We start from the raw sequence: 27,034 nt of genomic DNA on the forward strand, positions 1-27,034 counted from the left end.
ACTATGAACATGACTGACAATGAGAGCAGACAAAATATACAGTTCCTCAGGTAGACAAAGGAACATCCCTTACTGCTATTATGTAAAAATGTGTAGAACAGGTGTCACATGCATATTCACCTTTTTACATAATAGCTGTGAAGGGATGTTCCTTTGTCTACCTGAGGAACTGTATATTTTGTCCGCTCTCATTGTCAGTCATGTTCATAGTGTCTAGGATATTGTCTGATGAGAAGCAAGGAAACATGAACCCTTGGCCTATTTACACATCCAAAACACCATTTTGAAAAATCATCAATTTTGTTTTACTACCATTTACACTACTGACAGGACCCATGACAAAACAGTCAAAGTTTGCTCATATGCGCATGTACCACTCATCAGTGCTGGCCTGCATGGAAGCGAAGAGAGTCACATGAACAAAAAATCAGTCTCTTACCGAAGTTTGCAGCTAAACTGAAAAAATCAGTGAAACTTTGGCAGGCATATAAAAAAAACACTCCAGAGGAGGATTTTTTCGATTGTGATTTTTCATCGAAATTTGAAACAAATTGATAATTTTTGTTTGCAGTGTAAATGCGGCTTCTATGTAAAATGATATTGATTAATGGCCCTTTTGGCTCTTATCACAAGCTTATATTACAGGTAATGAGATATCAAGTGCAGGGTATTAAACTGATAAAGACAAGGATAAGTTCTACCTGTAGTTATGTTGAAGGGCAATTTGAATGTTTCCACTTTTGTTTTTATTCCTATGTGAAAGAATATCATAGAAACAAGGTCACATATATGGGATCGCTCTTGGTGACCTCGCATTAATGATATGACAAAGAATAATGTAAAGTTTTGGACCGCATTTTGAAGGTACACATTTGTGTAGTCTCTTCGATTGCAAAATGAATACCGGTAGTCTGTTTAAATTTGGGATTAGGGTGATGCGCAACTGAATTTTTATTTCTCAAAAAGGTACCGCGATTAAAAAAGGTTGAAAAATGCTGGTACATATACTCAGACTGCGTTCTAGACTGTTTCTTCAACAATGCGATTGCATGCCGGGACTCAGCAACATAATAGTGTAAGGTTGAACATCCCTGTTTGTATAACTACATTTTACCCCTCCCATCCCCTGCCTACAGAAGTTCCATGTACGTGAGGGGCACTTTCCCCCTCTGTGAACCTCTCTCTCCCATCATCCAGTCAGAGTCCATTCCAGGCAAGCTGTAGACAGTTATGACCTGCATTGTGAGAAGGGGATGGGGGAAAAGGGAAAGGGAGAGAGAGAGAGAGAGAGAGAGAGGGAGATGGGAAGGGAGGGAGACATGAAGGGAGGGAGGGAGGAAGGGAGAGAAAAAGAGAGAGAAAGAGAGGGGATGAGAGAAAGTGAGAAACAAGAATGAGAGAATTAAGAGTAAGGAGAAAAATAAAGACAGCGGGATGAAAAACAAAATTAGAATAAGTTTGATCAATAAAGAAAGATAAAAAACAACATTATTATACATATATCTAGTATGAATCTTCATACTGATAATATATTATTATATAATTTCACAATCATTTTAGTTCTTTATGGTAAAGAGAAATATAATCAAATCATATTTAATACTATCGGTAAGCAAAATATCAACAAAAAATGCTGGTATAGCACCAAATGTGATACGTTAACATGATGAGAACCATTTCTAACAGTTATATTATCATGAGCTTGATTTAATGTACAATCTTCAAAATATGATAAACAAATTAGAAAAATATAAGTCTGAGTCTGCAGTTACAAAGAAAGAGAAGGAACATAAGAGTAATTAAGGAAATTATCTTGTTCATGCTACACACATAAATAATGGCACATGGTATACATATCTTAATCTCAAGACAGACTGTACATGAAATATCTATTTGTAGCCATAAAGCTGAAAGAAATCCTACAGCTAAATGCATATTGACAGAGAGACATTAGTACAGTAATTGCTTCTTTTTTTCTTTTTCCTCCACAGCCCCAAGCAGAAATGTTAGGAAAAGATAGAAATACATACTCAATGGGCAGAATAATGATTATCACAAAGGATTGTTACAAACACACAACAATATCAATTACATGTATGCATTTTGCTGATATTTTCATCAAAAGAACAGATGGATTAGACCGACACACAGTAGCTACATGTTGTATAATGCTGCATATACGTGGTAACCTAAATGTACATGTTCATGTACATGTCATATGTACACTGTACCGTATGTCAAATCGGTGTATGTGAAATAGCTAAATTTTACTTTAAAGGGATTGGGTAACTTTGTCTCAGATTCTGAAACAATTCCTGGATTTAGCTAATGCTACAATGATAATTATAAACCTTTAGGTCAGTCAGGATTCCCACTTTTACAAGCCGATCGTCTGTCCGATTATCAAGATATTTATGACTGAAAATCAAAATCAAATTTTGCGTTTTCCTAACGGTCTATTGGGAAAAATAAGTACCGGTATGGTAAAACTGGTCACTCAAATTTTTTACTTTTTTGAGGGACTTCTTGATCATTTTGAAGTGCAATATTTGTAGGGCCTTTCATATTACACCATATCACAGACACTGATAACACGTAGGGCCATGCATCTCCGACTTCACATTGTTAAACAATGCCTTTAAGTAGTCACAGACAAACACTGCCACTATTTTGTTTAATAGGATGACAGGAACTCATTTGATGCAATGGAAATAAATAGAATATGGTAAAGTCATGACTTGATTTTAGAAAAGTAAGCATTTATGGATGCAAATGCTAAATATAGCCTTTAAAAAAAATCATAGCTGTTTAAAAATACATGTATTGTCTTGATTAAGCTTCATGTGACCTAAAATTTCATTGAAATATGTACCAACACAAACAAACTATTAATCCACAAACAGTAATAACTCTTACACCTTCTGCCTTCAGGATGCATGTATTTGTGCCACTACATTTCACTATTAAAGGTTACCTAAGCCCATTCAAATTCCTTTAAACTTCCTCTAAATTGTAATTACATACCTAGATGCCAATCTTTCACAGCAAACATTAGGAATCTCTTGAGGCAAAATTACGAATACAGTCTAAATTTTGTAAATTTTTCACACAGAATATTTCAGAAAAAGAGAGGAATCTAGGGGTCAAATCAATAGCTTGAAGGCCCAGAAAAAGGAATCATTCGTTCAAAATAGGAATGGTTGCAGGCAATTATTGGTAAGAGAAGAAGTGTGCACTACATTGCTTTCTTCTTGCTACATATCTCTCAGAGTGTCTCATCATTTTCAATGTCAATGGTAACGCCAGAGTGGCATTACATTAAAAGGCAACTTGTAATAAAGGTAGGATTTCCCTTTGAAGGTTTGGAATGTACCGGTACTGCAAATACTTGCACAATTGATATATTTGTCTGCTCCAGGCTAGCCAAGCCAAGCCCTTATTTTGCCTTTGTTCATTTAATAAGCCTATATTTAGATGATAATGAAAAGAGTCAACGAAACTTCCAATGATAGCAATTTTTTTTTAAATCCTGAAGAATCAAAATTCTAGCATGATAAAAGGAAGCAATGGATGTTGACCCCCCCCCCCCCCCCCCGGAAAAAAAAATACTGAAGAATAGGTTACTCTTGCATGATAAAGACGTCCCTAGATCTACTAGAACATCAACATTGAATGGTGAAATACATGTAGAGTATAGGAGCAGTCAACAATCAACATGGAACATGAAAAAATATATGATTTGAAATATTTGATTTTCAAGTATTTGTTGCATCTACCGATACTAAATTGTAGTTCATTCAAGGCTAAAGCAGACAAAACATGTACAGTGTATGTATGTGTCTATACAATGCAATACCAATATGTAGTTTACGGAGGTGAGGAAAATAAGCACTTGTTAATCACACCACTACACACAAGATGAACATTAAATCTAGGAACTACTATGGAAGACATAGAAATGAAGAAAATCTTCCATGACTGGTTCTATAATTACATGTCTATAGTAATAAGAAGTGTTTTAGAAGTGAGGAAAGAATACAAGTTAATCACACAATTACCAACTGCATGTAGGTATTTATTATGCATGTTTGTAGTCATGCAAAAGGGCATTACAATGTATACTTTAAACCAGACTTAACGCCCTTCTGGTTCCAAACGGATGATTCATTCTAAGCACTACTATGAAAAATATGTAGAAGAAAAAATCTTGCATGACTAGTATATTAATAGTTTCTGTAAGATGAAAAACCACTTCACAAATATATTAATATCTTATGCAGATAATGCAGGCCTCTGGTATAAATATTGTTATTGTGGCCCTGTATCTTTTCAGAGATATGTCTGACATTGCAACAAGCAATGATAAACCCCAGTAGCTGCATGACAATATCAGAAAACCTAGCTGTAATGCGTGTGATGTGGTGAAAAGGATCTTGTTGTGAAAGTAACTATACCTGAATACATTTGTGAAGTGGTCTGTTTGAAGTGTTAAACATGATTGAAATGAACAGGCAGATATGATGTTAAAGGCACTATGCCCCATTTGCAGGCCCAAAATATGAAAAGGTTAAATTCCACTGGCATATGAAAGATAATACTAATTTAGAACTTCCCTCAATATGAAAGGGCTTGAAAATGTCTAAGTGGGAAAATACAACCGTTAATTGTCGAATCAACTTTAGTAATTGAAATCCATTAAGTAATAGTCTGATTTCAGACCCTTGTACCGAATGGTCGTACATTTCGTGCTGCGCAAAGATTCAATCAGTTTAATTTTGGCCATTGCAGTAGTGGGTTATTGATGTAGACAAATGCTCATTTACTTTTTTCAGCTCATTTTCTGTATGTTATTTATACCGAAGTAGTCAGTCAGTAACTCAATAGTGTCTGACAGTGAAGTCTAGCAAGTAAACAGGTTTCCTTGCATAATTTGAATATTAAGGACACTGCTAACTTTTAAATTTCACAGATAGGACATACGTGACATATTCATAATTCCTGCAAAGTTCTACAGAATTTGATGTTGGCTGCAAATAGGACATAGTACCTACCTTTAAATCCTTTTTTTTTCATTTGACACCCATCACATCCCATTTCTTTTCTCACTCTTTGTTTGTTTGTTTGTTCTTTTTTTGTTGGAGGGGGGGGGGGGTGATTATCCAATATACAGTACATCATATAGAATTTTCTTATATCATGACATGCACGTGTCAGTTACACATGAACTACACACATAAAAGCAGTACTGTATTCAGTATTGAGGATATATTTAACACAATTTGTATGTTATCAGTATACATGTACATGTATGACTGCGCACTATAGTGAAGATAGCATTTATTTATTTTAGAAGCACGCATTATTAAACACACACATGTTGTTTACTTTACGTTTCCACACTGGGTACTACGAGGATGATTTCACAGAATTGGTTTATCTCGAATTCTGGAACACGGTATATTCTTCAGACTGAAAAAGTAATAAAATAAAGAGCATCTATTTTCACAATCTATTAATTTTTAAATACATATTTTCAAAGAGATACAATTGTCATCAAGACATATTTCCAATGTTTGAGAAACAGATGTAAAGTGCAAAGTGTATGTGAATGCTGATAAGGCTCTAGATATCCAAAGTGGCTAGTCCCACGTTACTAATATCAATAGAAATACAATTTTGATAACAATAATAATAACTTTTATCACAAAATTTATTTCCTGAAGTTTATATGAAAAAGGTTTTGTACGGTACAATGTACATGTATACATATCCGAGTTGTTTATTGATTTTAATGCTCATCAACATTCAAGAATGATTATCTTGGTTCCATTGCAATGCCGACCTCTCAATTTAACTTCAGGAGACTGGTTTTATAGTTGTAGAAAGAGTTTCTCAATAATTATGGTTATAGCAATAATTATAGTTATATTTATAGTTATCGTAATAAATAGTCATAGTTATATAGTTAAATGTATAGCTAACTGGGATTTGGGACCAGTCCCTAATTATGGGAAAAGTGTTGTCCTATTATACTGTGTAAATTAACATCATACTCATGCAAAGTGAGAAAGGATTGCGATGAATGATCACTACTAAAATGGGTACATATATAAAGTGCAATGCACTGTGTTATCATGAAGAATATTGAAGAAAAAAAATTTCTATGGAAAATCAAAATGTACATGATTGTGAATGAATTAGTCATTGAAAATGTGTGTGATTGTGCCAAGCTCATGGACATGGTAATTTGTAACTGCTTGTGTTGATAACGTGATTGCAAAGCTGGTACATGAATAGAAAATCCCAACAAAAACGAAATGTGGTACATAATACTTGTGAACTCAATAAACACTACATCTGTGGATCGTTGTCTTCACAAATTATGACTAGGTACATATCGTCTGTTGAGAGCCAGAAGGCTATATCATTTAACATAGAGTTAAAGCCCTTCTGTCTTTCAATAGACAATAGCTACATGTATCAAGTCTACTACAGTACACATCACAAAAAAAAACTGCAAAGTAAAACAATTTAAAAATCACAAATGAAAAAGTTCATATGAGATAATTTACTGGGAAATTAAAAGGTCAACATAATATTATATCACTTGATCACCAAAACATGCTACCAACTTTAATAAAGAAGGACGTGGCAAGCAATGTACAAATCAAGAACAAAAACAACCTCCACCTAATTTCATTACACAAATAATACATTTATAGAGTGCAGAAAACTATATATTCTACTCTGATACTAGAGCTCCGGATATGCTTAGATTTACAGCTATTTGAAAAGATGTGCTTTCAGTTTTGATTTAAAGATATTCACAGATGGTGATTTCCTGACTTCCAATGGTAAGTTATTCCAGAGTTTTGGGGCTGCACAATCAAATGCTCGAACATGTAGCGTTATTTTAGTTTTGATAGATGGGATCTGCAGCAACAAATTATCTCATGCGTAGATTACAAATCAGGAGGGGGAAAAAGCAAACAACGCATTCTGGGGAAGGGAATTTAAGAAGTTCGGATTTGATCGAATAAGGAAAAATGCAATCCTACAAAAGCTGTGAAGTGGTTTCTTTCTCAATGTGCTTCTATAGTCATTCAGCCCAGGGTGCCCACCATCATAATTATTTTTTCCTCAATTTATTTGGACACAGAATCCCCGCATTAACTTTCTCTATGCTTGCGATACATATTGGGCCCCTTAATATTTTGCTGTACTTTATTTTCATGTCATATACATGTTCTATATGTAGTTCATTATCAATTAAATAATCAATATATTAAAGAGTTTCCATTCCCTCTTTCAACACCTACTATATCTTAATAAACAGGTCTCTTTACATGTAATTTTTGAAAACCTTCAATAACATTATGTCATTATGACAGTTTATGAAATAGAGAAGGGAGATAGAATAGAGAGATTTAACAAATGGGCAATTCCAGCATGACAGCATAGAATGTGATCCAACCCACTCATTTTTATTTATGTACATACCTACTTGATAATTAGTATTTCATGTAATAATGATGCTTATTTCGATGCATGTAGAGTGCGACCCTAGCATTTTGTTCACAGAATGGGGAAAATAATTTTGTTCAAGCCCTGATACAATTTGTGGGCAGGGCTTCAAGTTCAGCGTGACAGACAGGACATGAATTTACTACCGGTAATCAATTTTCTGCTCTTATGCATTTTCACTGAACTCTCCTCAATGAAAAAATAGAACAAAATGTATATACAGATTATGACTTGTGCATTCTCGTAACCTGCTAGTTTACTTTTGAAATTTCACTGAGATTGATATACAATTTTTAAAAAATGTTTACCTTACCCTATAATGTTATGATCATGATAGTACAAGGATTTCATTTTTTATCCATCAGATATGTTCATGCTGTAAATGTAAGACCTAATAGATGGGACATCAATTTATCGTTCATACCGGTAATTTTGTATTCTACCAAGTAAGCAGGAGAAATGGACTTCCCCCAACCAAAGTGCAAGACTATACAATTTTATTCCACAACATGGATCCAATATTCCAATTTATTGTAAAAATAAAAAGTATACCTCTAAGAGAGACAGGTGGGGCAGATATCTACTTGACCTTTGACCTTCTTTAAAATCCTAAAACTATTTTATATTTTAATTATCTGAATACAAACTTGGGAAAATGAGACAGAAAGCCGAGAATTATCTATGGTTTGTAAGTGAAGAAGGGTCACTCTTTCAAACTGACATAAACTGACAGGGTATTATATCGACTAACAAACTCAACACACTATATCATAAATGGGGTTAGTAGGTTAGATGTCTAACAGGCTCCCTCTATAGTGGGCATTCATACCTCATCGGCAAGAACAGATAGTTCGGAATCGTCGCCCGCATCGTAATCGTAAAGAACTTTGGCTTTCCGGACCCCTTTCTGCGGTCGAGACTTATCCTCTGGGAGCATCGCATCGAGGGGTGGGGCTGAGGGCGTGGGCGTGGCGGTGGCCACACCCTGTGGGGGACCCGAGACAGGGCGGGGCGGTCTGATACCACCCATTGTACCTGGAATGCTGCATACATAGAAACATAGATTTGGGATGCTATGCAGTGCTATAGATACAAGCCATTTAAATACATACAAGTCATGCTCCCAACAAGGATTACATTTTCCATTTTAAAGAGAAGGTTGAGTTTCACATGTAGTAGAGGCGAGAAATAATTTGTGAGCTTTTTTATTTGTCTTATTATATCAGTGTACACAAATGTTTTAGAAAATGCTTTCATATTTGAAATATGACAAGACATATCAGAATCTTTCTGTACAGTGTGTGTGATTTTCAGCAAGATTGGATTAATTTATTTTCCTTTTGATCATTCTAAAACTTCACAGTATCTACATCAGTTGTGTACCACATAATCAATCTTTCCCTGATTGCTTCTAGGCAGCATATCTCACAATGTAACCTCATGACTGGTACTCATCATTCTCTTTATAATATACCATGCATTTCCATAACATTCATTATTCAAAGGGAGATTGGGGTAGCCAGGCAACCAGACATGCATTGTCATTAAAACCGTAAAGCAGTATACATTTTGTACATGTACACTGCAATGTTATTGTTATTGTTCAGCAACGTGTGATGTAGCTTTGAGGGGAGCGCTTTGTATTGTTTGGGTGAAACACAACCATGTTACAAATGTATTTCTTTGTATGTTAAGATCCCATTGCTCAGATCGTATTCTCAATCCTTTATTAAATGAATGTGCTATGATTCTAAAACAATAGATGACCTTGAATATTCATGAGTGAGGAGTTTCTCAAATATTACAAACAAGATTTGTCAATGATTTTTCTGTTTTCATAGACAAATTCCTCATATCCAACATTCACTCTAAAAATAATAAAATAATAAGTAAGGTGAGCCATATAAGGCTCTTTAATTTGGATGCAAACAAAATTATATCCAATATGAAGAAGATCACAGCACAATCGGCTGTTGCCAATTTGACAAACTCTTGTACGATATAAAAAATTGTGATTTATTGGAAAATCAGTATGGTTTATGGGGGTGGGAACCAATGGCCCACAACAGATGAGACGTCTCAAAATTAGCGGCTAACAACAGGCATACATATTGTAGTAAGTAATTTTTTCTGTGTTAGAAAATCCATTCTTAAATGGGATACATGATAAGAGTAAATAATAATGGCAGTTAGAACTTACAATTGTAGAACCAATTCCAATATATTTATTATAATTATTAGCATTGCCATTCAAACCACCAATTAGTACAATAATGCACAGAATTTACTCATTTAATCATGATTATTTATCATTGGCTAATAAACCAGGTAGTTCCTATAATAACTGGAATTTAGACGTTAACATTTAGAATCAGTTGCAATGTATTTCAATTATTAAAAATCTCTCATCGTTGGTTCAAATTATGTTGCTATTCTAAATGTCAGTGTACATAGCCAAACATTTCTCCAAACCTTCTTAATTTTGAACACATGACTATTTTAACTCTCAAACCTGTGTAAATATAATGTGCAATTGTTCTGTGTTAAATAATTTTAATTACTTCACCTAACTTTCTCTCTCTTCTTCTATTTCAAGCTTTACTTCGTCTCTCATTTTCATTTCCCTGTCTTTTTCCATTTCCTTGTTGATTTTTTTTTGTGTGTTTGCAATATTATTCCTGTTTTGTATATTGTTGTGCATTTTTACTGTATTTTTTTAAAACCATTTTTTCAATGTTTTGTATTTTAATGCATTTTTAAAATCCTGTGTAAAGTGAATTTGTTTCAGCATTTGGCTGCTATACAAGTTCAATCAATCAATCAATCAACTGAGTCTATGGGAAGGAGAGAATTCAGTAGTCAACTAATGCACAAACTGTTAATGAATCTAGACTTACATATGAAATAAAGTGTTTGCAATCTTAGGCCACATTTTGTTAAAGTGCACCTTACTTGACATAATCATGAAATTGCATAGTAAAAAACATCTTCTTTTTTTTCTTCTACATTTATGAATCATGCAAAATTTGAGAATTAATCATTGTAACTGAATTGAAAGACATGATTAACAATGAGGTTGAATGTGTTTTTGATAAGAGCAAAGCATTGAACATGCATCATATTTAATATGGGTGTACATGTATATGTATGTATGCAACTTTGCCATCTTTGGATTTTCATGCAGTTGAGCAACAGGAGCAAAGTGAATGAAAATTCCCGCCATGCAATATATTTTAAAAGTTGAAAGCAAAAATATATTCAGAGGAAATGTTATGATCTACATTCAGCAGAGTTTAATAGTAACTTGTAATTCATGCAATTCCTACAGATGTATCCGTTTTACTTAATTAAAAAAATAATGATAAAATAAGAAAACATTAACTTGTATTCCATTTTTAGATTTGTGATAAAGGCTGGTTCTTACAGATACATCGATTTAAAAAAAAAAATTCTGTTGTAATATTATTTACCAGTATTTTTTTTTCTTATTTAATTCCATGATACAAAATGTTACAGAGCTCTGCAAGCATACTTTGTCATAATGACTCGTGAAGCTATACAATAAACTATAGACAATTTATTCCCTGTGCATTGTTTACAAAAATATATATTTAGTTTTTAGAAGCCACTAGCTGAGCCTCACAGCATTACCAACTAAAACTACCATAGCTTGCAGTTGTAAGTTATAACCTTCGTCAGTTTCAACTAAAACTACCATAGCTTTCAGTTGTAAGTTATAACCTTCGTCATTAGAAGAAAAGAAAAAAATCAAGTTGAATACAGGCAGTTGCCTTCAGCATCAACCTCAAACCCATCACCATAGCAAAAATAATTGGACTAAAATTTATTTGAAGGCTTTTCTATAGATAGCAGTTTTCCAGATAGAGAACCCCTATTTCAGAAAACTACCAGCATTGAACGATCATTTTAAATTGGGGGTAAAGGGGGAAGGGGGGTGCTGTTGGATCAAGCTGGACAAATTTGGCCTACAACTTATTTTGAACAAGCAACAACAAAAAAATCAACCAACAGGTTTTTTTCTCCCTGTTCCATTACCAATCAAAATCAAACAAATATTTATATACCGCATTGCCCCCCCCCCCCCCCCCCCACTTCTTATGTGATGACTCTACTCTCTGCATCATGACTTACTTTCCAAGTTGCTGCTGTAGCTCAGTCATGGTTTGGCTGCACTGAGCGTAGTACGTCTGCTCGGCTTCCACAAAGTCCTTCAAACGTTCCAAGTGAGTTGACTGTTTAGACAAGATCAGGATTGTCAAGAGGGCCAGGATATTTAGAATCAATCGTAATGAGTAAATACCTCTTCACATTCCAATAAATGTCTTGAGTGCGCAAATATCATCTGTAATTCACTGCATCCATGGTTATAAGGCCCAGACATTTTATCTTTAATCCATTTCCCCCACCCCCCCCCCCCCCCTCCCAACAAAAAAAAAGGAATGTGCTCTTGAAATAATTGCAGAAGATTTAAATGTCTAAATTCAACGAGTCATAAGTTTTTGCAATGTCCCAATTGAATTTCAGAATTTGCATGTTCCCCACTTGATAATCCCTTCTGTTTATTATTCAGTGTACAATTAATGCATGTAGACCTTTTTTTATTTTCTTCATATAAAAATTATTTTCTATAGCTTGGATAGTTATTAAACTAATTCTTTGGAGTCACAATAAATCAAGATACATGTATTATCAATTCCTAACCATACTACAATGTACCGAGTGTAATCGAGTTGAATATGAGAGAATGAATGATATCCTGCTGAGGGCCATTAGGGGAACATTGTGTTAAATATCAAGTGTGAATGTACTTCTGGTTCTTAGTAGATGTCTTTTCAAATTGTTACAGGACGACTTTTTATTCATACAGAGTCCAATTTTTCAGTATTTTAGAGTATACATGTATGTGCATGTGATCTCTGTGATATTTGGGGAATTTAGAGGGATGGGGGAAGGGGGAGGGGGGAGGTAAATTTACATTTAGACTTACATGTGCACTAGTGATACCCTCTAGGAGCAACGTAGTTATCTCATACTGTCTATCAAAATCTGCCTGGGCCTTGCGAAGTTCTGCTTCAGCCTGAATACATAGTAACACAAAGATATAAAACATATATTCGATAACAAGGCCTTTATCAAAGATCAAAACGACGTAACTCTTAAATAACATGCGTCTCCAAGCAGGAAATTGTGCAACTTTTGTTCAAATTGAGTGAAATACAGTCTAGTGACATCCAAGGGGGTGGTTCAAGAAGAAGGGAAGAAAAGGAATTCTTAGTCTTAAAGTCACTGTACAACATTTAAAATTTTCTGTGGCCGGATGGAAGGGGTTGATGTACACAAACCAGCCATAAGCTGTAACAAAAAGTCAAACAAAATATATTTAGCTGATTGACCTACATTTAGGCATGTACAGTATAGTCTAATAGTGATATTGCCGGCCTGGGACTAGTCAACATATTTCAGCCTGTATACACAGTCTACCGGTAATTAAGACAAAGACCGCAATAAATAGTTATAGTTAGTGCTGTGAATGACCCTGAAATTTCCTCTGTGTGTAAACGGCTAGTTTATCCGTGCATGTACACAGTTATGAAATTAACCAAAAGCAAAAACAGTTTTTCAGCCATGTAAGACCAGCAATCCAGCGCACATTCTCAGGGAAAACATTGCACAACCTTCAGATTTTCTCAGAAAGGTTGTTACTGTACTAAGGGTATTGCACACAAAACCATCGCGCTTGTGGAAAAGTCAGACCGCAATGAATGAAATTAACCAAAAACAAAAACAGTTTTTCAGCCACATAAGACCAGCAATCCAGCGCACATTCTCAGGGAAAACATTGCACAACCTTCGGATTTTCTCAGAAAGGTTGTTACTGTACTAAGGGTATTGCACACAAAACCATCGCGCTTGTGGAAAAGTCAGACCGCAATGAATGATATTGTCTGCATGACGACAAGAGAAGAGACTGGATGGCATTGGATCAAAATTGTACAGTGTATGGAAATGATTATTTAGCATTGGAATTTAAACTTTACTTTTAAACTGATGACAGAGATTTTTGTAAAATATTGACTTCAGCAATTTATAATGCTGAAAAAAGGGGATTTGTTTTCCCCCGTTTATCCGTGAATTGAATTTTCTACACGTGTAGTGGTAGTTCGTGCGTGTACAGGTACACGACCACAGCACTAGTTATAATATTATGCCAGCATATAAAGTAAATGGTTTACAAGACCTTTTTACATGGCAACATCATATTCTGCTTACTCAAACTAGGAAGCAAGATACCCTTAACCTTTTTATAGCATTGCAATCTTTTAAGAAATCCCAAATTCAATACAGAAGATTCATTTTGCATCGCTCTGGTTCTTGTCAAGTGTAATGTTTATGCACATACAGTGTACAGACATATTTTTTTCTACATAAAAATTACATTATTGAAATATCATTTTATAATCGAAACATATAAATGCATGAATAACAAAAATCATATATTTGGTCATCTTGAAACAGTAATGTGAGGATGTTAGGGCAATTCATTCTCTTTCTAAATGTTCCAAGCGAATGAAGCAAACAATTAAGCATTGTAAAAATTTAATTTCTATATATTTTGATACATGTACATTCAGGCACCTTGCAGTCAAAATGATATTCAGGCACTGAATTCACCTAGGACGAGTAAAGAGCCAAGAGCCCTCATTGGAGGTGTTGTGGTCTAGTGGATAAGTCACCCGACTGCAGATCACAAGGTACGAGGTTCAAGTCCCGCCGCGGCACTAATGTCCTGTGGCAGGATGTTAATCTACATTTGCCATTCTCCACCCGGGTGTAAATGGGTACCTGATATGCTTGAGCGCTAGTTACTTTGGCAGCTACACTATAACCAGGGTAATGTGTAAAGCGCCATGAGCATCAGAGCTTGGCAGATACCAGCGCTATATACATTTAAATATCCATATTATTTATTATTAATATACCACAGTGCTTTCAACCCCTATGGTCTTGTGAACAGACCTGAAATTTGCTAAAAACCCAAGATTTGTTGAATACAACTTCAATGATTCATTGATATTAGTAAGCAAGCATTGCTATACAGATTCATAAATGAAATGAAACTATTAAAGGTAAAGATCAGTTATGGTCATGCGATTGCATTGTGAAAGAAACGTTGTGGAATCGATCAGAAAAGGTTGATCATCTAGCATATAAGTATTGGTGTGTACTGCAAGGTTCTGGAATCATCAAAATGATAAGAAATTTGGCCCAGTCTTCGTAAAGTTACAAGCACTGTACACAGAAAGATGTACATGTATATGGGACTATACGCACATGTGCGCGACACATGCGTTTATCTCTCACAGACCGTGTAGATATTTTTACCAAATTTACCTAATTTACCAAATATATCAATTAGAAGGCGGTTTCCCGGCAAAATTTTTATCATGTATTAGTCAAAACATATTCTTTCACATGATTGGTAATAAGAGCTTCCATTTCAATTTTTTGAAATTGGGGCATTTCCAATACTGGTCTATACCTTTAAGCTGCATTAACTTGACAATATCACTTGAGATTTTAAAAAACTGGAATTCAAATTTTATAATTGCCAAGCTAGAAAAACCAGCTTTTACAAACGTGACTGTGAAATTTTGACCTCCTTTAATACTGACACCATTAAAATGCCATAAAATCAAATATTCTAGGAAATGTTATGACTGATTAAATAATGCTATTACATTACTACCTGGATAAATTACAGCACTTTACAAGCATGTCTGTCCTAGTTCAATAAAAATTTAAAAAATATGTTTAAAGTGCAGGTAGTTTGTCACAGACAAATTGTTTTACTACTACTTAAAAAAAAAACACAAAATAATTATACATCACGTTTTTGCACATGTGTATACACAAGGACACAGAACAATAATAAAATCATTCATAAACGCCAAAATATAAGAGAATAACATATCATATTGATAATCATTACACTTATATTGAAGGATGTTGTTCATGCATGGATATAAACCTTTGAACATTCTAAGATATCAACCTTTTAATATGAGAAAATGAGAGAAATGGAGAAAGACTAAAAAAACTGGCATACCGGTAAATAAGACAGTAGAAAGATAGGAAGTAGTGAAACAAGGAGAGAGAGAGAGAGAGAGAGAGAGAGAGAGGGGTATTGAAAGATTCAGAAAGAGATAATGACACAAAAAGACTCACAAATATGAAATAGAGACATAAATATATGATGGAGATACGAGAAGGATAAACTCAAACTATTGGCGGAGGATGATGGAATAAAATAATAACATTAAAAGTTGGAAAAAATTAAAGAGGCAGCACAAACACAGATGAAGTATCAAACTAAAAAATAACAAAGATTGAATAAAATAATATGACAGATAATCTTCTAAAGCAGTCTTTGACTGCAAAATATATCAAAAATACAGAAATGATGAAGATAATATTATTATTAATAATAATATAAATAATAATAATAATCATAATAATGACAATAATAACAACAACAAGTCAACAACTATTAAAGGTAACAAAAACAACAGCAATAATGGATTGAATACATGTACATGTACATGCTACTTCAATCTGTATCTTTAGCACCCCTGGAGAAGCTAACATGAATCACAAGCATATTATTGTTCTTGTTATAATACAAGTACATTGATTAATTGATTTGAGGCTGAACCAGCTGTTTCACAAAGTCTATACACATCATATGGCACTCTTCACAAGCATGCTTTGGCAGTATATGGGGATTTTAAGGAGGAAGGTGTTTGGTATAAAGAGTATGATCTAATTATCATGATTTACATTTTAAATGAAATTCGATATGGAATTGCTACATAATGTTGTTAACTGTTTGTTTTTTATGTAATGGACTCCAACCTTCTTACCTACTTTATACATTCAATTCCAAGCCACGTATCCCTAAAGTTACTCAGTAACATTGTCATTGTTAAAGGTTGATGAAAAAGACTGGAAAAAAACTGCGTACTTTTTTTATGAAATGTTACTTATTACATTCCTTTTACTGTAATATCCCTCTAACATGCAAAAAATCCCGAACAAATTCTCAAAACACAAAGATATTTATGGTTTTCTTTGAAGGTGTCACTGTGCGACACCCTTTATAACAGTAAATTCCCCCAACCTTTTTGTATTTTCATAACCGTTTTTCCACAAAAATAAGACAGAAGACATGCTTTTTAAAATCTTTCAACACTTAAATGTCTGGAATGGTATAGAGAGCCAATTCATTGCTGTGTGACAATTTACAATCACTTAAATGTAAATAAATTGTAAGGATATAGTTGGCAGAATTAAGGAATCAATCAGATCAGTTTTTCCCAAATTTTTTTCACTCAAACTTTCAGATTATCTTCAATTGTACATCTAGCATTGAAGTCACTACCTTAGCACCATTTTCTTTCATCTGAACAATGTTACAAGTCCCTTTAAACCTTGGTCTACTTTTATACACATATTGAGTAATCTTTTTTTCCCTTCATAATGCTATACTCTTATCCACCTGTCTACATGTACATTGATTTTCATATTGCTTTGAGAAGATTCATATAAAAACTTTTTTAAATTACTTGAATCAAGAGAGCCCTGCTATAATGCAAACATATAAAAGGATGTCAAGATTCATGTACATGGAGAGCATGCAGACATTCTCCTGAACAGCTGTCCCTTTCAGCTCCAACCTTGATGTTCTCTAACCCTACCCCTAACCCTAGTAGGCTACCTTAACCCTTTTGTTACTATTATTCCACATTTTGCAGTTTGGCAATAACTTTTGATTTCAAAGCCCAAACAAATAAACCAGATACACAAGTAGAAAGGGCAAACATTTCTGCACACAAAGCATCCATTTTCGTTTCATGACTATATTGTATTTGATACTAGGAGTTTAAAAACGAAATATTAGTTATTAAATCCTTAAATTGTCAACAGTTTGAGAAATTAACAATCATTTTTTTTTCTATAAAAACTGGCCATTTGTTAAACATTTTGACAACATCCCTACCCATGTATATGAAATAAATTGAAATATTTTTGTTGCCAATTTGAACAACAATATGTGACCAACAATAAATTATCAGTGATTTGCCGTTCCTCGGACTACCGGTACTTACTTTCACCCCAAACTGCAAATGCTAAGATATTTTGATCATTGAAGGGTCCTTTTAATTTTTTAATTTCTTGTTTGTCATGGAGATTTTTTTTTAAATATCCCAGAATGAATCTAAAATGAAAAGCTTTGAAAAACCTTTTACTATATAGTTCAGATCTTAGATATATTCAACAAACACAAGAATGGCAAGTTAAAAGATAATCACCAAGCATATTCACCATATGTATATCTTTTCAAAGGTACACTGAAAAAATAAATTTAATTAACCCATAATAAATGATAAACAATAGGATAAAAAGGGATTGGCCAGTGCAAAGGAGGGATACTGAGAAATACAAAACTATTGCTAAAGACGGTGAGGGTTTTGAAATTATAATTGAAAGTTTCAAAACAGCTGTTTTGAAGATCCTAGGTTTACGCAAGCATTACAACTGAACAAAACATTATTGCATCCACACGTTATCATTCCATGAATTCTATTATCATTTTTTGTCTAAATATAATTCAAAGTAATTAACGAGTCAGAATGTCATATGACATCATAATTTCATAAGCAAATAAAATATGACTGTTCTCTTTAATAAAATAAAAAATTCCTTTTCCACAACTTTGCACAAGTTCACAGTTAATTCAAAATGCACTCTTCTTTACACATAATACTCATTGAAAGTCCAATAATAAATCAACAATAAGAACTTACAGCCTTTATCATTTCTTCATGGTTAGGCTAGTGTAGGGCAATATATGGGAAATAATGGAGAAATGATCATGAAAAAGTAATTTCTAAATAGGGCAAATTCATGCAAACAAAAATACTGTAAAGTGTCGCAATGGGTATTAAAAGGAAATAATTTTACATGTATGAAGTAGTGACATTCCAATTAGAGATGACCATATTACTATAGAGGATAGTACTTACTGTTGCTACAACCTGGGCAAAAATATAATTAAGAATATGTTCAAAGCATTTCTTTACAGACATGATAAAATTATGTTAAGGATGTGAGACAGGGAACAAACACTAAATGTATGTCCCTCCTCCCATTTACTCTACCATTGAATGTAGAAAATATCTTAACATTAAAATGCAAATATGCTTTCATTATTAAAGTTATTTAGCAAATTTGTGAAAGAGATTTTATGGACAAGATTGAAGAACAAGTTAGAGAATGGATGCCAGCTAAGGTGAACTTATTTACTCAGTATGTGGACAATGTTATTTCGAGTAGAAAAACAATATAATTATAATCAATAATATCAAGCCTTCCTGATAGCTTGTATACATATCATGTTATACATGGTTATCCTTGGAGTCTACTCTTTCCTCCCATCATGTGCCTACGTGCACCATCAGCTAATATTAATAATTAAATGTTTTTGTAAAGCCCATTACGCATAGAAATATTTGCATGTCACTATCAGTTACATGTACATACATGTAGCTTTGAATAGGATTAACATCATTCCAGGGGGGTGTTTCACAAAGATCCTAAGTAGAACTTAACACTAAGTTGGACTTAAAAATTATGGAAAGCCATTAGCATCCCTTTTTGTAAAAGTTACTTTAAAAGGCATAAAATGTTGATTCAAATCATTCATATTTTCTATTATCATGGGAGATTCTATGTTCTTGATGTGGAATTTATAAAAAGTCTAAAATACTTGAATTTCTGCTTTTGAATATATTTCATTTTAAGGCTCCAATGGCTGTCCATATTTTTTAAGTCCAACTTAGTGTTAAGTTCTACTTAGGATCTTTGTGAAACACCCCCCAGCTCTCAGTAGATCAAACATGCTTATATCATCTGTTAAGAGCCAGTAGGGCATTAACTCTGTGTTAATGCCCTACTGGCTCCTAACAGGTGATATATTTCATCAGTATCAAAGGCATGTACTTACTGCTTTTGAGGCTTCAGCAGATCGGGCCTTTCTGACTTTGCCTTTCGCTGCATCAAGGTCCAGACGAACATTTTCCAGGATTTTGCGCTCTTTCTGTAACATCAAGGACATTTCTCAGGATGTTTAATAAATTGAAGGTCCAATAAGTGCACGATTGGACCAAATTTGCAGGTACCGGTATAACCTCAACATATTGATATTAAAGCATTACTCAAGATTGTATTATTGTAACATGACTACTATTATAAATAATGCTATCAATCATCACCATCATCGTCATTACCTTCATCTTTATCATCGCCCTCACCATAAATACTGTCATTTGCATTGTCTTCATAACATAATAAACTATTATCATTGATAAAAGAACTGTTCTAACATTGCACTTTATCAGCTACAACTTAACTGAGCAAAGTACTTTCAGTATTACTACCCGGTTACCAGATTCTATTATGATTCTGCACTTTATTGTGCACATTATCCACTCAGAATCAAAATTACCATCTTGCTATCATAATCATTGTCATTATTGTTGCTATTCCTGTCATTATTGCCATCAATACATTATCATCATCATCATTCTATTCATTTTCTATTAAAGCTAGATGTCGTACCGTAATGGTCTTCATATCCCCCTCTAGGAAAGTCCTGAGTGGTACGATGTAGTTGGTCAGCGATGACTGCACGTATTCTCTCTGAATCTGTCCAATTTTGCGCTGGCTCTGACCGACCTGTATCAGTGTTGCCCCTGGAGCAGCAAATGAATAAAAGGGTGATTCCATGATTAGTTAGTTCCATTTTCAAGAGAAATTGTTCACTTTTGGCCTCATTAAAAGAAAACAAAATTGGGCATGTTCAATTGCTATTATAAAACCAAGGGTAGTTCTTGTGTAGACCTATAACTTGTGTGAAAATAGAATAATTTGAGCATTGCCTGGGGCAAATTTTGAGTAGTAACATTACAATAAAAAGAAATGTAAAATTGTATAAGTAATCTTTGATCTGCCATCATACGCCAAATAGGCAAAGTTAGATAACACTATATTTCTTCAGTTATTGATCCTTTTGATTTTAAGCGACATTTTAAAATGTTGGATAGTAATATTACATGTACATGTAAGTAATGTTACATCTTGGAAAATCATGAAATAATGGGGTTTTAAGTTTTAACACCATTTAACGCCTATCTGCACTAATTTGGCCAGGAGGTATTGCCCCCAAAATGCATGAGGAAATCTTTAAATCCAGATTTTTGTAGTGAAGCATTGGTTATTTAGATTGAAATAACTGATGCATTTCAGTTTGATTTTAAAACTTTACAAACACATAATTCAATGATATTTAAGCTCAGTTTATTGATGATTTGTTTAAAAAATTTAAGAAGAAAGACACAATTTATTGGGTTACCCAGAAATAGTCAATATGTTTTATTTTTAAATGGCCAATTGACACTGCTTATCATTTTGAGTGCTGAGGCCTTTTCATAGGCCCCACCCTCCCCATAGAATCAGACACAGATTATATATCGAGAGGTCAATTAATGACCCCTGACCAACACTTTAACCTACCATACTGTGTTCCAGGACCAAGCTCATTCCCTCCGTCAATCATTGCACTCCCAAACTGCTCACTATTGCTTTCTCTGTCTCTGGCGCGACGGTCTAGCTTTGTGTTGACAAAGTCCTCCATTCTGGAATCTTTGGGAGGTGAAAATTGGGCCTTGCTTAACTTCTGAGCATTTCACATTTTCATGTAACAGAATATCATACATACTGTATGTCTGTTTAAGGTTACTTATGGTACAAAACATGTCATAAAAAATTGGTTAATCCATCAGCAACTAAATCAAACAAGTATATTGGTTACAAAGACTATTTTTTTACCCATAAGCCTGATAAATATACCACATCCATGAACAGAAAGACCATTCAAAGCAAGTTTAAACAACAAGAACACCAGAACAAATAAACAAAAAAATTGCATAAAATTAAATTCCATTTAGTAAACTCACAAAGTTAAAGTTTGGAAAAATCCTGGGTATAACATTTTGAGTAGAATTCTACAAAGACCATGATAATTTACAATCTACAGTATAAAAATTTCTTGTTTATTGATGATCATAGGCTTTCAGTGACAAGATTGTGATGGTATGTGGTATTTTACTTGGGTTTGGTTCCAGTACGGCTCCCATTTTTGCCAGGATCTGTTCCGTCCATAGTCGAGTCCTGTCTGCCCTCTGCAACAAATTCTCAAAGCGGGCGTCTAACTCTGTCTTCTCTGCATTCCCCAGCTTCTCCTCTGTATACTGTGACAATCAAGTGAATTACAAACATACATACAATATGAAAACAGTCTGTAGTACTGGTAACGTTTTGCATCCAAAATTTGGGGAAACTATATTTAACTATTCAGTTTAGAATCCTTTGGTAAAGTCCACTTTTACATGTACATGTACATGATTATTAGAAACTAACATTGTACCTTTAGCAACTTTTAGGCCCGTTTTGAAAGCCTGATTTTGGTATTAAAACCTACACACAGACCTTTTACACAGTAAAATTAAGTATTATATTATATACATGTAGTATAAGTAATAATATCATATAGTAAAGTAAGTATCATATCAGCAAAGCAAAAACATTTTTGTGTGTAGAAGCCACAGAACCAATATCGCAAACTCTTGTGAACATGTAAATCGCACATTAACTCATTATAATCACAAACACATGGAAGGTAAGCAAAATAGCAATCACTCTTCTTATCAAGTGCTACTTCATGCAACAAAGATTACCCACTGCAGTGTGGTGTGGGCCAGGCCCGTTTAGGGATAAATTCTTAATTCATCAGCCAGGATCTGGATACCCATTCCAGCCACACATTACTATCCTGGCTGTGTATTAAGACGAGCAACACTGTACTGCAGTACATTCACGCAATATTTTGTAAAATCTGCTGTACGATACTTTTAAATGATAAACAATTTAATGAATCAATGTTGATTACAAATAAGTAATGAATGGAACTTCCAAGTTTTGTTTGGTGAAAATTTCCTTGGTTTTCCAGATATTTGAGCCTATTTTTACCAATTGGGCCAACCGTCTTCAGCTATGTTCCGCTATTTTCTAATTTTATGACGTTTTTTCAAAATGCAGGGTTACCTCAACGCCCTATTACTTTGTATGTGTTTATCGTTGCGATCGGTTATTAAGACAGGTCAGCGGCAGGCTATCAGCGTATGCGAGACAGCCACCCGTCGGATATTGCACAAGCAGCACAACTGCTTCAAATGACGTCACTGGTGGAGTGTCCACAACGCCCGCTCATTTATTTTATGGATATCAAGAGGAGGGAACTAAGCAGTCGTCTCTCAAGGGAGCGGAAGGGCTTTAAACTTTACGAAATTTCTTTCCATTCTAGACTTTCATGTTTTAGTACCGTCACGTATAAAAAATGGTAGGCTAGACCTATATGATTCAACCTAATGATTTGATAGTCCAAATTATGTTGTAATAGTAGAGTATTTTACCAGTATAAAAGTTCAAAAATGGATTGTTTTATCCATGATCATGTAGGCTAGATGATCGATCATTTGCAATTGCATGCAACGCTTTTTGCTAGAGTGAAATGGTGAATGTTCGTTTTCATCAAATTTATCACAATGTCAGCAAATTTAGATACCATAGGCATAAGTCATAACCAGCTCTGTCACAAATCAAGAATTTCAATAGAATCAACAGATAAACCTACAGGAAATATAACATTCAAATCTACGATGATGAGCGAGCCTTCAAATAGTTTTCACATCCAGTCTTGACACTAATATCATCGTATGGGACTGAAATCAGATTTTATGCATCACCAGGCAGATCGAACGAGACAGAAATAAATCGATATTTCTGTTTTTCAGCAGCTTTATGTTTTCATTTTAGAAATACAAGTCATACTAAATGTTAGAATCAATACAAAATCGAAAAGGGTGGGGTTTACCTGTTTGGCTCTTGACAGAAAAGTGCCAGCTTGGCCAGCAAATTTCTTGACGTTGTCCATAGCCATATTGCAAGAGGAAATGACCTCTAGTGACCCCGCCCTCTCTCGTGATTCGAATGAATATTAATCCATTTTGATAAACACAGTGTCATAGTCTATATATATATATATATATAGGTCTAGCTACCATTTCAGTGGATTAAATTTCGGCATAAAATAATAACAAGAAGCACGGGCAGGGGCGGCCGAGCGACTTCCAAAGAAAAAATGGCCCTCTCTGGGAAAAAAGGGGCACCTAATTCAAATTAAGGGAAATCTCAAAGCGAGATTGGTATAGGCCCCTACATTGTAATTATAGTATTAGGGATGATTTCAATATTTCCTTCACTTTATACACCATAAAAGATGTTGCTACTTTGCAGTTGAGTGTGATGGTCTGACAATTTTTTTACGTGCGAGCGAATTAGCGTGCATGCAAGGAAATTTTTGATATTTGTGAAGTCATTTTTGTAGTGCAAGAAATTACATCTTATCAGAGGAAAAAACCCAATCCTGATGGCGTTATCAGAAGACTGAAAACACCTTTTATAAGTAACATGAGTATATCATCTATAAATGAGTGCGAGCTTAGCGAGCGACTTTTGGAGGAAAAATACTCTTATAGTCGCTTGAAATTAGGGGGCGTATAATGATGACAGGAAAAAGGGACACTTATCAAAAGAAAAGGAGCATGTGTCAAAGTACAAAGAGTAATTATCAGAGGTGAAAATGGGGCACTTCTTGCACCTTCAAAAGAGGCACTCACCAGGGATGAAAAAAGTCTGTCATGAGAAAAGGAAAGGGGGTCCCTATCAGATTTTGATGGGGCATTTATAAGAGGTGAAAAGGGACATTTATGAAAAGGGGATAGGTCCCTTATTAGCAAGGAAAAGGGGCACGTATCATTTTTAAAAGGGAAATTATCAGAGGTAAAAAGAGGTAATCATCGCACCTGAAAAGAGGAAATAACCAGAAATGAAAACGGGCACTTATGTAAGTAAAAAAAAAGGGCACTTAAAATAAAGGAAAACATGCATTAGTTGAAAGAAAATGGGCACCGATCAGATTTTAAAGGGGCATTTATCGGAGGTGAAGGGGGCACGTACTTATCTGAAGTGAAAAGGAGTAACTTCTCGTACTTGAAAAGGCTCATTTACCAGAGATGAAAAGGGGCATTTGTGAGAAGGGGAAGGGGAAGGGGCTCTTTTTTAATGGGGGCACTTATTAGAAAGGTAAAGAGGCAAATGTGAAAATATAAGGTGCGCTTATTCGAGGGGTAGTTATCAATAGGGGAAGTGGCACTTCTCACAAAAGAAAAGGGGCACCTGTCAAAGAAAAAGGGGCACCTCTCAGATTTGAATAGGGCGATTATCAGAGGAGAAGGGGGTACTTATCGTAAGTGAAAAGGGGCACTTTTCGTACCTGAAAAGGGGCACTTAAAAAGGGCACTTATGAGAATGGAGAATGGACACTTTTTGAAAAGGAAAGTGGGAACTTGTCGAAGGAAAAAGGGCACGTGTCAAACTAAAAGGGGCACTTATCAGATATGAAAAGGGGGAAGGGGCCCTTTTACAAATTAATAGGGGCACTTGTCAAAGTAAAAAGGACACTATTCCTAAGTAAAAGGGGCACTTCTTATATATTTAAAGGGGCACTGTTCCTATGTAAAAAGGGGCACTTTTCGGGTCCTTAAACACGTGGGGGCACTGTGCCCCCTGCCCCCCCCCCCCCCGGGAGAGCCGCCTCTGGGCACGGGTATCTGGCCAGTCGAATGCGTTATTGCCCTATATTTCAAGATATGTTTCGATTGGGACCTCGATCAACGCATAGCTATTATACGGCCCTCGCAGTACAGGCAGTGCCACCGCGCCAGGCTGTAAAATGCAAAACTGGGGGGGGGGGGGGGGGTAACGTGATATGGTACGTTTGTAGTGAGCTCACTACAAACATTCCCAAACGTTTCGTCCAACAAAAACGACGATTAATTAATAAACAAGCTATATTACCATGGCTGTGAAACAATCAACATCGTCAAATTATATAAGAAAAAATAAATGAAGAATATAATCTATGTTGATGGTCATTTTCAAACTTTTTTGTAAACATAATTTTTGTGGGTAGGCCTACTTATTTCATGCTTCCCAAAACGTTAACCGTGCATTTTAACATGCACAGAGCCTCAACATAGAAGTCAAAACGACAATAATAAAATAAGCCTTTTTTTATACTTGCTATAGGCCTATGTCTTTTTTTTTTTATTCAGAACACATTGGATTGAACTAATTAGAACGAGGCCTATCTCAACACAGTAGGCCTACTGAAACTGTATGCTTATCAAAGTAGTGGGCCGATATGATTATTGTTGCAATTCTCTTTCTCGTAGGCTATTTATTAAAAACGCAGACATTTCGCCAACTCAACGCGGTTGCGTACATAATTTTTATTTATTTTTTTTAATTTTTTTTTACGAGTATAAGATAAGCTGGTATACTCACCTGGACCGTTCGGTTGATAAACGTTCCCGCTCCAGATGCCATAGACTTGAGCTTATCCATGGCTGAAGTTTGTCAGAAATTATACTTTTGAAATCAAATGTACGACGAGAATTATGTGACGAGAAAGGCTGTAAACTTGTGTAAAATAAAGATTTCTGCACTCTAATTAGTTCAATGCGTGAAGATATATCATGTCCTGTGCACTCACTATTACAACGTGCCGTACTAGTATGTGTATGTGAGTGGACCAGCACGAATCCCAAGGACAGCAAATATAATAGTTCCGTGTTGACAGAAATTTCTAACAGTATATGTTATGATATTTCCCCAACCATGCAGTAATATATGCATTATGAATACTGGGGTATAGCATAGTAAAGGGTGTGCTATGTAATTTTGTTGAGCTGTATGTTCTGTGTGTCTGTCTCTTTCTCTCTCTCTCTCTCTCTCTCTCTCTCTCATTCTCTCGATTCTCTCTCCCTCTCTCTCTCCCCCTCTCTCTCTCTCTCTCTTCTCTCTCTCTCTCTCCTCTCTCTCTCTCTCTCTCTCTCTCTCTCTCTCTCTCAAAATAAATACATGTACATATTATCTTCCTGTTCTACCCTCTCCCTCTGTCTCCCTCTCTCACATACACCCATTCGCGTGTCTGCATGTCTTTCTCCGATCCTGCCCGTCTATTTATTTTTTGTACCTCTTAATATTTTATACCTCCCCTCTCATACCCCTCCCCTTCTCTCTATTTCTCGTCCCCTCATTCTCTCTCTCTCTCTCTCTCTCCCTCTCTCTTTCTGAATGACGAACAGCAAAAACATAGAAAAGGAGCTAGCGGACGAGAAGAGGAAGATTAAAGGACCCTATCCTTGTTATCTCGAATTTAATTCATTAAATAAGATCGGTCCATTCC

The 27,034-nt window shown here is 34.9% G+C and overlaps 1 protein-coding gene across 5 annotated transcripts; it reads right to left on the reverse strand.

The window, feature by feature from the left end:
* Positions 1–303: 303 nt before the first annotated feature.
* On the reverse strand, positions 304–26,424 carry LOC752803 (endophilin-B1). 5 transcript variants are annotated; one of them, XM_011673544.2, is made up of 10 exons: positions 26,131–26,424; positions 21,773–21,914; positions 21,178–21,306; positions 20,224–20,357; positions 19,610–19,702; positions 18,411–18,437; positions 12,533–12,622; positions 11,677–11,777; positions 8,354–8,567; positions 304–1,235 (listed from the first exon to the last, which is right to left on the reverse strand). In XM_011673544.2, the coding sequence occupies exons 1-10, from the start codon at positions 26,188–26,190 to the stop codon at positions 1,131–1,133; spliced, it is 1,095 nt and encodes a 364-aa protein (XP_011671846.1). In that variant the 5' UTR covers positions 26,191–26,424; the 3' UTR covers positions 304–1,130. The 5 variants fall into 5 exon arrangements, with proteins under 5 accessions (XP_011671846.1, XP_011671845.1, XP_011671848.1 ...); XM_011673543.2 differs by lacking the exon at positions 26,131–26,424 and adding an exon at positions 23,597–23,682; XM_011673546.2 differs by lacking the exons at positions 18,411–18,437; positions 26,131–26,424 and adding exons at positions 18,630–18,641; positions 23,597–23,682.
* Positions 26,425–27,034: the final 610 nt, after the last annotated feature.

The sequence above is a fragment of the Strongylocentrotus purpuratus genome, unplaced genomic scaffold, assembly GCF_000002235.5.
Source record: "Strongylocentrotus purpuratus isolate Spur 01 unplaced genomic scaffold, Spur_5.0 spur5_scaffold_4, whole genome shotgun sequence".
Taxonomy (NCBI): domain Eukaryota; kingdom Metazoa; phylum Echinodermata; class Echinoidea; order Camarodonta; family Strongylocentrotidae; genus Strongylocentrotus; species Strongylocentrotus purpuratus.

Excerpts from the sequence above, each read along its gene's own strand:
- LOC752803 (XM_011673543.2), bottom strand. The coding sequence starts at position 23,662 with ATGGCTATGGACAACGTCAAGAAATTTGCTGGCCAAGCTGGCACTTTT. Across the intron at positions 20,358-21,177 it reads TGGTCCTGGAACACAGTATG|GGGCAACACTGATACAGGTC; the intron begins GTAGGTTAAAGT and ends TTGCTGCTCCAG. Across the intron at positions 1,236-8,353 it reads TATCTGTTCTTGCCGATGAG|GTCATAACTGTCTACAGCTT; the intron begins GTATGAATGCCC and ends CTCACAATGCAG.